Source organism: Narcine bancroftii, chromosome 7, assembly GCF_036971445.1.
Source record: "Narcine bancroftii isolate sNarBan1 chromosome 7, sNarBan1.hap1, whole genome shotgun sequence".
NCBI classification, from domain to species: domain Eukaryota; kingdom Metazoa; phylum Chordata; class Chondrichthyes; order Torpediniformes; family Narcinidae; genus Narcine; species Narcine bancroftii.
In genome coordinates this window covers 37,857,442-37,870,916 of record NC_091475.1, presented here as the reverse complement: position 1 = coordinate 37,870,916, position 13,475 = coordinate 37,857,442, and the positions used below count along the sequence as shown (strand labels likewise).

Below are 13,475 nucleotides of genomic sequence, written 5' to 3'. Positions count from 1 at the left end.
GGATTAGCAAATCTCCCTGCCAAGATCTTGGTTTCCTTCGAGTTCAGGTGCAACCCATTCTATTTGTACTGGTCATCCCTTCCCCAGAAAAAAATTCCAATGCTCCAAGAAATTGAAACCCTGCCACCTCTACCATCCATTTCTTCAGCCACACATTTGTCTGCACTATTTTCCTTTTCTGGCCTTCCCTGGCTCATGACATTGGGAATAATCCAGGGATTACCATCTTGGAGGTCCTGCTCTTCAGCCTCTTTCCTAACTCCCTAAATATACTTTGCAGGACCTCTACCCAACTCCTATCTAAGTCATTGGTACCAGTAAGTACCACAATCTCTGGCTACTCACCCTACCCCATAAGAATATTTTGCACTAGCTCAGAGACATTTTGGATGCTAGCACATCCAGGAGGCAACACACTATTTCGGAGTCTCTTGCAGCCGCAGAATATCCTATCTGCTCCACTGACTATTGAGTTCCCTATTACTATTACTCTACCTGACTTCACCCTTCTCAGGCTCAGAGCCGACTACAGGTAAAATGCACGATTTTATACCATGTATTGACAGCGTGCAGGATTTGAATAAAAAGGAAGATGAATTAGCACCAGTAGGGGCAGCACATTTGCGGTGTTCTTTCAGAGGCTTGATGCTGTGGGGCAGAAACCGTCTTTCAGCTTGTTGATGTGTGGTTTTACATTCTCTTGATGGGAGAAAGAAGAGAGTATGCCTGAGGAGCGATGGATCTTCCGGTATGTTGGCTGCTTTTCCTGGGCACTGGGAGACATAAATGGTCCATCAAGGGGAAGGGATTTATGTTGTGTTCTGAACTGCATTTGCTATATTTTGTTGCTTCATTCAATTTTTAGCAGAGCAACTTCCATACCAAGCTGTTATGCATCTAATAAATGGTGGACCTGTAGAAGTTCTTGGGTGATAAGGGGGACATGCGAACTTTCTTAGTCTCCTAAGAAAATAGTGGTGTTGTTTTTGATATCTTCAGCATTGAGTCAATATGTTTGTCCAAGATCAGAATATTTATTCTTAAGAGATTGAAGCTATCTACTCTTTTGACTTCAATGCCATTCATGTGGACAGGAGTGTGAACTCTGCCCTCTCTCCTTAAGTCAATGATAATCCCTTTCATCTTACTGACATTGAGAGAGAGAGAGGTTGTTATCTTGGCACCATGCCACTAGACTTTCAATCTCTTTCAGGTATTCCATCTTATAGTTAGTACATAGTCCACACCTGTGGTATCATTGGTAACTTTAAAGAATGAGTTGCAACAGTGCTTAGCTGTACAGTCATGGATGCAGATAGAATATAGTAGGGAACTGAATACACATTGTTGAAAAGTGTGATTTTGGACGAGCTGTGTTACCCATCTTCACTGATTGTGGTCTTTTAGATGGGAAGTCAAGGATCTAATTGCAGGGGGTGGGGAAAGGGAGCAACTGAGACCTAGATCCTGAAGTTTGGTGTTGAGTATGGTAAAGACTATAATATTGAAAGCATAGCTGTAGTCTGTGAATAGTTGTCCAACATGGTTGTCCTTGGCATCCAGGAATTCTAAGGCAAAATAGAGACCTAGGGCGATGATGTTTGCTATGGATCTGTTTGACCACAGGCAAATTGAAGTAGTTCAAGGCTGGCTGGTAGTCTTGAGTTGATATAAGCCATGGCCTTCAAAGTGCTTCATGATGGTAACATTTTTGTTGATCATGTTCCTTCACTTATTGTTCACATTTACATTTTATTATTTTTATAGTGGGACATTAGTCCTTTGAAATACTGAAAAATTTTGAAGATCAGTTGCTGGATTCTGTAAATTCTGTAGATTTCAGAAGGGCTGCTGCAGGTTGGAGAGTAGTAAATGTGATCCTACTTAACATTGGACATTGGATGATTGTTCAAAGCTGTTGTTAAAGATATGGGGTTGAAATGTAGAGTAATCAAAGTCAACATGGTCTTGTCAAAGAAACAATGTTTGGCCAATATATTGGAGTTCTTTCAGCAAGTAGCACGTGTTGTGAATGTATTATACATGATTTCCAGAGGGTGTTTAGTAAAATTCCACATTAAAGGCTTTTGGGAATGTGAATGCTCATAAAGCAGTGGTGACTTATTGGCATGGAGAGAAAATTGGCTGGAAACAAAAGCATAGAAAATTACAGCACAGTATATCAGCCCTTGAGTTTATGCCAACCTATATATTCCTTCCTGTTTTGTACCCCTCTATTTTTCTTTCATCCAAGTCCCTGTCTAAGAGTCTCTCAAATGGCTTCCATCACCATCCTTGGCAAGGCATTCTCGGAACCCACAACTCTGTGTAAAGAAAATCACCCCTGATGTCTCCCCTAAACTTTCCTCACTTCACCCTGTACAGATGTCCCCTGGTGTTTGTTGTTCCTTTCCTGGGAAAAAGGTGCTGGTTGTCCACCTTTTCTATACCTCTCAGAATCTTGTAGACCTCTTTTAAGTCCCCTCATCTTTCTTCACTTGAAATAAAAAAGTCCTAGTTCTGCTAACCTTGCCTTATATGACTTATTTTCCAATCCAGGCAACATCTTGGTAAATCTCCTCTGCACACTCTCCATAACTTCTACAAATGAGGTGACCAGAACTGAACACAATACTCTTAAGTGTGGTCTCAGAGTAAAGAAGGCATAAATTTGTTTCTTTTCAGTTGGTAATGTGTCATGAGTATTGTGCTACAGAAATCATGTGGGAGTCCCAGTTTTTCATTTTTATTTAAAAGTCTTAGTTGATGTGCAAGTTGCTAAATTGGAACCCTGAAGTAAGCTGGGGATTGCCTGTACTTGACAACTTTTAAAATAATACTTGATATTTAAGTGACCTTTTCAAATGTTGCCTTTCTAGCACATCACCATCCTCTCTGAGACAGCATCGAACTCCCACAGTGTCTAGACAGCACTCCCCTTCTTCTCGCTCAGGTTCATCTCCTCGTCACAAACGTTCCACTTCACCATCCTATCAGCGTGCAGCATCTCTGACCCGAAAACGATCCCCTTCACCATATGCTCCACGGTCTTCATCTCCACAGAAAAAGCAAAGTCCAGTAAGGCACAGGTCCTCTGGAAGAGAAAAAGGCAAATATGAGCAAGAAAAATCGCCATTACAAGAACGACATCGTGAGAAAAGGGAAGGTAAAAAGCTTCTCAAAGATTTAGCTAAATGCAAGCCTATACTGTGTTTTAAATGTTCCATTTCCAAGTGATTCTTATTTCTTGATTATTAGAACCATAGAACACTACAGCACAAAAAACAGACAATTCAGCCCATCTGGTCCATGCTGAAAACATCATACCGCTAGTCCTACTGACCTGCACCCATCCATGGCTCTCCCATCCATGTACCTTTTCAGTTTATTTTTTAAAATTTAAGAGTGAGCCCACATTTACCATGTCAGATGGCAGCTCATTCCAAACTCCCACCACTCTCTGAGTGAAAAGGTTTTCCCTAATGTTTTCCAAAACCTTTCCCCTTTCACCCTGAAGCCATGTGCTCTTGTACTTATCTCTACTAATCTAAGTGGAAAGAAGCTACTCACATTTACTCTGTCTATAACTCTCAGAATTTTTTTAAACCTCTATCAAATCTCTCCTCATTCTTCTGTGCTCCAAGGAATAAAGTCCTAACCTGTTTAATCTTTCCCTGTAACTCACCTCCTGAAGACCCGGTAACATCCTAGAAATCTGCTCTGAACTCCTTCAATCTTACTGATATCCTTCCTGTAGTTTGGCGACCAGAATTGCACACAATACTGCAAATTTAGCCTCACCAATGTCTTAGACAACCTCACCATAATATCCCAACTCCTGTACTCATTACTTTGATTTATGTAGGTCAAGTTGCCAAACACTTTCTTCACAACCCTGCTTACCTGTGACATCACTTTCAAGGAATTATGAATGTGAATTTCTAGATCCTTTTGTTTCTCTGCACTCTTCAGTACCCAACAATTTACTGTGTATGTCCTACCTTGGTTTGTCTTTCCAAAATACAACACTTTGCACTTTTCTGCATTAAATTCCATGTGCCACTTTCTGTCCCATTTTTCCATTTGGTCCAGATCCCTCTGAAAGTTTGAAAGCCTTCCTTGCTGTCCACAACACCTCCAATCTTAGTGTCATCAGCAAACATGCTGATCCAATTACCATCCAGATCATTGATATAGACAACAAACAACAATGATCCCAGCACCAATCCCTGAGGCACACCGCTAATCACAGGCCTCTAGTCTCGAAGCAATCATCCACTACCACTCTCAGTCTTCTACCATTCAGCCAATTTCGAATCCAGTTTACAACCTCTCCATGGATACTGAGTGTCTGAACCTTCTGAACTAGCCTCCCATGTGGGACTTTGTCAAAAGCCTTACTAAAGTCAATGTAGACAACAACTACAGCCTTTCCTTCATCTACTTTCTTGATAACCTCCTCGAAAAACTCTATAAGAAAGATCCATTAAACATGACCTACCATGCACAAAGCCATGCTGACTATCTTTAATCAGCCCTTGGCTGTCCAAATACTTGTATACCTGATCTCTCAGAATATTCTCCAATAATTTACCTACTACTGTCATCAGGCTCTATTTTCTTGGTTTACTTTTGGAGTCTTTTTTTTAAACAATGGAACAACATGAGCTACCCTCCATTCCTCTGGCATCTCGCAGATAAGGATGTTTTAAATATTTCTGCCAGGGCCCCTGCAATTTCTACACTCGTCTCCCTCAAGGTCCAAGGGAATATCCTGTCAGGCCCAGGGCATTTATCTACCTTTATTTGCTGTAAGACAGCAAGCACCTCCTCTTATTTAATCTCTATATGTTCCATGACACTACAGCTTACCTTCCTTCCTTCCTTGTACACTACACCAGTTTCCTGAGTAAATACTGATGGAAAAAATCTGTTTAAGATCTCCCCATCTCGTGAAGCTCCATACATAGACTACCACTCTGATCTTCTAAGGGACCTTTTACTCATAACATTCTTGTAGAAAACCTTCGGGTTTACTTTCATATTATCTGCCAAAACAACCTCATGTCTTCTTTTTGCCTTCCTAATTTCCTTCTTAAATATTTTCTTACATTTCCTATACTCTTCTAGTACCTCATTTGCTCCTTGTTGCCTATACTTGCTATGCAGCACTTTCTTCTTAACCAGATCACCAATATCCCTTGAAAACCAATGTTCCCTATGCCTGTTAATTTTGCCTTAATTCTGGACATTTAAGTGATAACATTTTGAAAAGTTTTTTTGTAAATTTAACACAAGTATCATGCTAATTTACAAAATCAGGCAAATTCAAGCTTGCAATTCTCCACTTTATGCACTCCTTTCTCATCGAGGTATATGGGATGGAGAAGTAAAGATTATGTGTTACAAGTGGGGTAGAAAATTGTCATATTGTTCAATATATTGCACCCATCTATGCATTTTAAAAACTGGTCAAAAATATCAGGGGGCCTTAGTACATAATATGTGCATGCATCCTTAATTGTAAATGTAGAATGCAGTGTAGAAGCTTCCTATTTATTATATATTTTTTAAAAACATAAACATGAACTTTCACTTTTCTATTGTTCTTTAACGGTGTTTTTTTGCAAGCTTTATTTGAGCCTTGATCACTGGACAGAATGTCGAAACAGTTCCATTATAGGTTGCACAAAATTCTCAATTGTCAGTGGGCACGTAACAAACATTATTTGTTTTAAATCCTCTAATTTTCTATCTCATCACTGGTTGTTGTATTTCCCTTAACTTTTCATTGCTCAAAATACTTACCCTATCTGCAGGGTCAAGGATTGTGAGAGCAGGACAATGAACAAGAGGAGGGTTAGTTAAAAAGCAGCAAGAGAGATAGGTGCTTATTTAAATCTCGTTGGGTCTGCGAGATTGAAATTGTGAATGAAAGGACGAGTGGTTAAAAGCAGCAGGAGTGATAGGTGCTCGTTTAAATCTCATTGGGGACTGTGAATGAGAGGAAGAGTGGTTAAAAAGCAGCAGGAGAGGTAGATGCTTGTTAGAATTTTCTCCATTAGCTGCAGCCAATAAAAAGAAGTGAAGTGAAGCAGCCAGTGTATGAGTGGCCCAGTAGCTTCAGCAAGTAGAGCCTGAGGATGTACAACAGGTAAGATCAGGTAAGATCTTTGTAAAGTGAGGAAGGCCATGTAGTGGAGATGGCAGCTAGGGCAATGGAATGCTCTGATTATAGGATGTTGGAAATCTGTGAGAAAACAATTCTCCCTGATTACTTCACGTGCAAGAGGTACATCCATCTTTTCAGCTCCTTACAGACCATGTGAGGGAACTGGAGCTGAATCAACTTCAAATCATTCTGAAGGCAGGCTGAAGCTGTAGGGAGATAGTCACACCCAAAAGAGGCAGGTTACTGGGTGACTGTTAGGAGAGGGAAGGGGAATAGGCAGACACTGCAGAGCATTGCTGTGGCTGTTCCTCTCAATAATAAGTATACCATTTTGGAATCTTGTGGGGGGGTGGGGGGGGGTTGGGAATGATCTACCAGGGACAAGTCATGGTGGTCACGTATCTGCCACAGAGTATGGCCCTTCGGCTAAAAAGGGAAGTGGGAGAAGAGGAGAGTGATAATGATTGGGGATTCAATAGTTAAGCAAACAGATAGAAGATTTTGTGAACCAGATCAGGACTCTCGGATGGTATGTTTTCTCCCAAATGCCAGGCTCAGGGATGTCTCTGATCAAGTCTACAGCATTTTGAAGCAGAAGGATGAGCAGCCAGATGTTGTGTATGTTGGTATGAATGACATATATAAGAGTAGGGATGAGGTCCTGAATAGGGAGTTGGGAAGGAAGCTCAAAAGCAAGACCTCAAGGGAATGCTGCCTATGCCATGTGCCAGTTATGGCAGAAGAATGTGTGACTGAAGAGTTGGTGCAGGGAGCAAGGCTTCAAATTTGTGGATCATTTGGATCTTTTCTAGCAAAGGTATGGCCTGTGCAAAAAGGATGGGCTACACCTGAACTGGACAGCAACCAATATCCTGATGGGCAGGTTTGCAAGAGCTGTTGGGGTGAGTTTAAACTATTTTAGCAGGGTGACAAGAACCAAAATGTCAGAGCAGAGAAAAGAGCAGAAGTGGAAAGAATGATGCAGTGTGTTGTGGTTTTCTGAGAGAGGACTGGCAGGGGTGCCAGTGTCTATTTCTTTGCAAGAAGTTTTAGGAATGAAGGAGGTGAACTTAGATCATGCATCAGTATGTGGAATTACAATGTTGTGGCCGTTACAGAGACTTGGCTGATGCAAGGACGGGATTGGCTGATGCAGGCACCAGGGTTTAGATGTTTTAATAGGAATAGGATGGGAGGTAAAAGATGGGGGGAGGTGAGTAGCATTACTGGTCAGGGATCGTATCAGGTAGGAGTCAGACTTCCAGGTAAGTGCTATGCACTTCCTGGCCACTGCCAATGCAATCATAACGAATTGTCTTGTGTTCATTATGTTTCCCTACAGGAGAAGCTTTGGGTTTTACGGGAATTCTTAACCTATAATTTTTTCTAGGACTTAGTCTAGTTCCACCCAAAAGTGTCTCACCTTGGTACATGTCCAGATTATGTGCACAAAGGTTCCTGTCTCAATGCCACATTTGAAGCATTGGTTTGACAGTTCTTTACAGCTGGTGTAGAAAGTTGTATTGTACTAGCCTGTACCACACATTAATGATTGCAGTCATGCTGGTCTGACACAGGTTGCACCAGCACTGCTCATCAATCATTATTCCTAGGTCCGACTCCTACCTCTGTCTTGATTTGTGAAGGCCTGGTTTAGGTGCTTCCGCTTGGAGCAAGAAATACATTGCCAAGATAAACTTCCATCAAGGACTCTATGTCACTGCACACTGGTAGGGCTATAGCTCGACACAATTTTTCCTGCAGAAAAGATCTTATCTGAAGGTAGCAGTGGAATGTCTTATTTGATAAATCATACTTATTCCTGAGTTGTTCAAACGACATTAGCTGCCCCTACTCGTAACAGTTCTCTACACACCTGATGCCATTACCACGCCAAGTGTCCAGGATCTTGTTAACTACTGTCAATGGTATTAATCTATTTGGAGTCAGGAGTGTTTTTGGGGACAGCCTACTTTGATTCTGAGATATTGGTTAATTTTATTCCAAATGAGGATAATTTGCTTTAGTATAAAGCTGCCTGTTTTGCCAGATAGCAATTTAGTATCCCATTTATAAATAAGGTCCTCTACTACTTTCTCACCTACCAAGTCCAGGTCAGTTTGTGCCCAGGATGGTATACCTCCCCCTTCAAAAAGTGATGCAATGTATATTGACTGGGCTGCCCAATAATTTTCTTGAACCCTAGCATTTGTAATCCGTCCAGACTGTAATTCTAGGTCAATTTTTCCAAAGAAACCCTGGCTACCTTTCCATTCCATAGAAATCTCCTTATTCGTGAGAGCAAATTTTGGAAGAATCCCTGGGGCAATGCCATGGGCAGTGTCTGGAAGAGGTACTAAGGTCTCAGCAACACATTCATTTTAACACTGTTGACCCTGCCCACTAAAGTTATGGACAGGGACATCCTCCTCAATTCTCCCAAGCAAGGTGGTATAATCTAGTTCATATATAAATTATTCAAGTTATTGTCTATCTGACTCCTAGATATTTGATCCCATTTTGTGGCCACTTTAACTGTTTTCTTCCCCCTTAGTAAGTAGCATGGTTTTGCTCTTGTCCCAATTAACCTTAAACCCGGAGATCTCCCCGTAGTCCTCCAGGGTAAAGCGCAGCTTGGACAATGAGTTTGCTAGATCTGTCAGATATATCAGTACGTCATTGGCAAATAAATTGATTTTATGTTCTTCCTGGCCTGCTCTAAAACCCTTGATGACTGGATCCTAGCAAATGGCCTACCCCTTATTGTTAAACTGTGGCCTTAGAATACAAGTCCCATTGTAAGTACTGAGCTCACCAGAAAGCTCTTTCTTCTTAATGATATTCCAAACTATTGATTGTTTGATTACGAATTTAAACCTATGGTACACTGGGCCAAATAAAGGAAAAGAGTTTATTTTGTCCCAAACATTATGGAGGACACTGTAGGTAAACTAATTTGATGTTTTTTTCATTTGGCACTTCCTTCATTCCTAAGCATTTGTGTTTTTATTACCTATGTTATTCATTTTTACAGTTAAAATTGGAAAACTATATGTAATTTAGTTTCACATTAATTCTTAAATTGAATTCTAAAATGTGTTGATTTGTTATAGACAATGGATGTACAGAGAAAGTTCTTGTATCATGACTCATCAGGGAAACATATTAAATTAGTAAGAACTCGATAAAAGGATAAGAATTTATATTTATTCTCCATTGTCTTGTAATACTTACTTAACCTGACCCAAATTGTCCAAGGTGAGAGCACCCTTCCCTATTTTGCAATTTCAGTTCCCCACTCTGCATCATGAATTTCAAATGGGATTTTTGACTAATCTCCAGGATGGCTTATAGCTCCCTTTTGATATACCCCACAATATGTACCAGTAGAGTCATAGAATCAAGCAGCAAAGAAACAGGCCTTTTGGCTCAACTTTCCCAAATTGGCCAAAACTTCCCCTCTCCACACTCATCCCATATGCCTGTGTATGGCCCATATCCCTCTAAACCTATCCACGTGTCCATCCAAATATTTAAACATTTCAATCAAACCTTCCTCAACTACCTCATCAGGGAGCTTATTTCATACACCCACCACCTACTGTGTTTAAAAATAAAATAGTAATCCTGCTCTATTCTTTCTGACCTATTTATCTTGTAGAGCTACTAATGACAACTCCCTGACCCATTCTACAAAAACATTATTTGGACAACTGCCAATCCTTCAGTAATGTCTTGAAAGCCACCACTATTTATTCTATTTCAGGACTAAATAGGCTATTCAGTCCTTTGTCTGCCCTGCCATTTAATCATGAGCTGATATATTTTCCCACTCGGCCCCACTGCCTGGCCTGCTCTCCATTATCTTTGATGCCCTGGCTAATCAAGAACCTAAGTTCTGCCTTAAATACACCCAAAGATGTGGCCTTCACAACCACAACAAATTCCACAGATTTACCACCCTCTAATTGAAGAAATTCCTCTGTATCTCTGTACTAAGCAGACACCCTTTAATCCTGAATTAGTGCCCTCTTGTCCTAGACTTTCCCACCATGGGAAACAACATTTTAATATCTGCTCTGTCCACACCTTTCAACATTCAAAATATATCGATGAGATTTCAACCCCCCCCCCCCCCCCCACTCATTCTCCTAAATTCCAATGAATACAGGCCAAGAACTGTTAACGCTTTCATTCCTGGAATCATCCTAGTAAACCTCCTTTGAACCCCCTCCAACATCAGCACATCTCTTCTTAAATGAGGAGCCCAAAAATGCTCACAGTACTCTAAGTGAGGTCTCACTAGTGCCTTAGAGAGCCTCAACATCACATCCCTGCTCTTGTATTCTATTGGCTTTGAAATGAATGCCAGTATTGCATTTGCCTCCTTCACCATTGTCTCAACCAACAAGTTACAGCAAAGAACCACCCCATTCACCTGCACATCCCCTGATGATCTCATCCTGTCCTTATCTGAGGATGACATGAGTACTATCTTCAGGAGAATGAATCCGAGGAAAGCATCTGGTCCTTACGGAGTACTTGGCTGAGTATTAAAAATCTGTGTTGAACAACTTACCAATGTGCTCACATATATCTTCCCTCCAGTAGGCTGTGGTACCCACCTGCTTCTTTCTTTCTTTCTTTTTCCAATCTTTTTATTAACATTTCATAATGCATAAGGAGAATAGAAATAACACAATTGAAATGGTATGTCCAAATCTACATCGTTTAAGTATCATATAAAAATTCCAAAAAATGAAAATGTGACATATTAAAAATAATTTTCCTAACAAAGAAAACAATTTTAAGTTCAATTCAATTCTTATTATATAGCTCCGGATCTTTATTTTGCACAAATAATATATCAATTTGTTTAATCTGATTAATTCCAATCTTTCTTTATTAGACTTTTTCCTAAGATTAGCTGTGTACGAAATAATTTGTCCCCTCAAATAGGCTTTCATAGTATCCCAAACAATCAAATTAGACATTGTTCCAAAGGAATTAGTATTAAAGAAAATCTGTATTTGTTGTTTCAAAATCTTAAAAATTCTTTATCTTTTCGTAAAGAGGTATTAAATCTGTAATTCCAAAAAGAGCAGTTAAGGGGTTATGTTATAATTGAATAACCAGTGTCATTGATAGAGTTTTTAAAATATTTCCAAAATTTTTCTAACATGGGACATAACCAAAGCATATGAGTCAATGAAGCCACATCAGTATTGCATCTATCACAAGTAGAGCTCGTATTAGGAAAGATGCAAGCTAGTTTATATTTAGACATTATAAGCTCTATGAACTATTTTAAACTGAATTAAAGAATGACATGCACAAAGTGAAGAAGTTATAAACTAGTCTAGCAATTTTTCCTCATGTATCAGGAGATATTGTTAGTTTAAGTTCTGATTCCCATGTTTGTTGAATCTTATCCATGGGGATTGATCTCAAATTTAATATAAGAGTATAAATAGTACCAATTAAACCCTTCTGAAAGGGGTATAACCGGAACAAAGTGTCAAATAAATCTGGTTGTTGTAATGTTAGATAATTAGACATTACTGTATTCAGGAAATTTATAATCTCTAGGTATCTAATGAAATGCGTGTATGATAAATTATATTTGGTAGAAAGTTGTTCAAAAGACATCAAACCACCACCAGTGAATAAATCTATAAAAGAGATTACTCCTTTAATCATCCAAATAAGGAAGGTGGTGTAAAAAAAAAATAAAGATATATAATATTAGCCAAAGTGAAATTTTTAGTCCAAAAAAACCTTTGAAATTGAAACCAAATGTGTAATGAATATTTAATAATTGGATTGGAAATATACTTACTGATCTTAGATAGTCTAAAAGGTAATGCTGGTCCTAAAAAAGAAGCTAAGGAATAATTCTGGACAGATTTCAATTCCAAATCTACCCAGAGTGGACGATCAAATTTATCAAAGTATAAATCCAAAAATTAATATAGCGAATATTAACTGTCCAATAGTAAAATCCCAAATTCAGTAAGGCCATAACACTATCCTTCCTAGGTTTCTGTAAGTGAAGCTCATTCATTCTGGTCCCCTTATCATTCCAAATATATAATATTGATTCTAAGATTTCATTTTATAAGATTTATAAAAATTGAGACACCTTAAAATAGGTATAAAAAAAGATAATATTATCATCTTAAATACAACCAATCAAAGACAAAGTCAATGGGGTCCATCTAGTAAAAGATTGTTTCACAAAATCTAATAAAGGAGAAAATTTTAATTTAAACAAATCTTTAAATTTCCTCGTGATTTTAAAATACTGAACAAGTAAAATACCTGTATTCTTTAACAATTTTAAATGGCATATTATCATGAAAAGGATCATGTGAGTTTATTGGGAATAATTCACTTTTATGAAAATTTAGCTTATATCCAGAAAAACTCCCAAAATGCAATAGTTTCAAACAGTCGTCAATCAAGAAGAGCGTAGTAACCTGCCTTAATGACTAACAACCAGTAGTTCTTACATCAACAGCGATGAATTAATAGGCTGGTGTTGAAGTATATCAGCTACTATCTGAGCAGTGACATGGATACACTGCAGTTTGCCTTTCGTAGCAACAGGTCTATAGCAGATGCCATCTCATTGGCACTACGCAGAGCCCTGGAACACCTGAACAGTAAAGATACATTCATCAGGATGCTCTTTATCGACTACAGTTCGGCATTTAACACAATCATCCCCTCAAAACTGATCAGCAAATTTCAAGATCTGGGACTCAACACCCCACTTTGTAATTGGATCATGGATTTTCTCACCTCCAGACCACAATCTGTACCACAACCAGACAAAATAACACCATCTACAAATTTACCAATGATACCACAGTAGTGGGTTATATAAAGGAAGGGGGTGAGTCAGCGTACAGGATGGATGGATATTTAAAACTTGGTTGAATGGTGCAACAACAACGTTGCACTCAATGTCACCAAAACTAAGGAGCTGATTGTTGACTTCAGGAAAGGAAAGCCAGAGGTCAAATCCAGCGATCTTTAGGGGAATCAGAGGTGGAGAGGGTGAGCAAATTTAAGTTCTTGGGGGTCACTTTCCTGGACCCAATAGCATTGTGAAGAAAGCATGCCAGTAGTTTGCGGAGGATGACACCAGAAAACCTGGCAAATTTCTAGAGGTGTGATGGAAAGTGTGCTGACCAGCTGCATCACGGTTTTTAATGGGGACGCCAATACCTCTGAGCATAAAGCCCTCCAAAAGGTAGTGGACAAAGCCCAGGACATTACAGCCAAAACCCTCCCACTA

General features: G+C 39.3%; 1 protein-coding gene across 9 annotated transcripts in view; it reads left to right on the top strand.

Moving 5' to 3' along the window:
- Nucleotides 1-13,475, top strand: part of zc3h13 (zinc finger CCCH-type containing 13) — a 121,437-nt gene that overhangs the window by 62,288 nt on the left and 45,674 nt on the right. For all 9 annotated transcript variants that reach the window (XM_069889648.1, XM_069889649.1, XM_069889652.1 and 6 more), the window contains one exon: nt 2,880-3,166. In XM_069889648.1, coding sequence (XP_069745749.1) covers nt 2,880-3,166 — 287 coding nt within the window. The remainder of the gene's footprint in view (nt 1-2,879; nt 3,167-13,475) is intronic.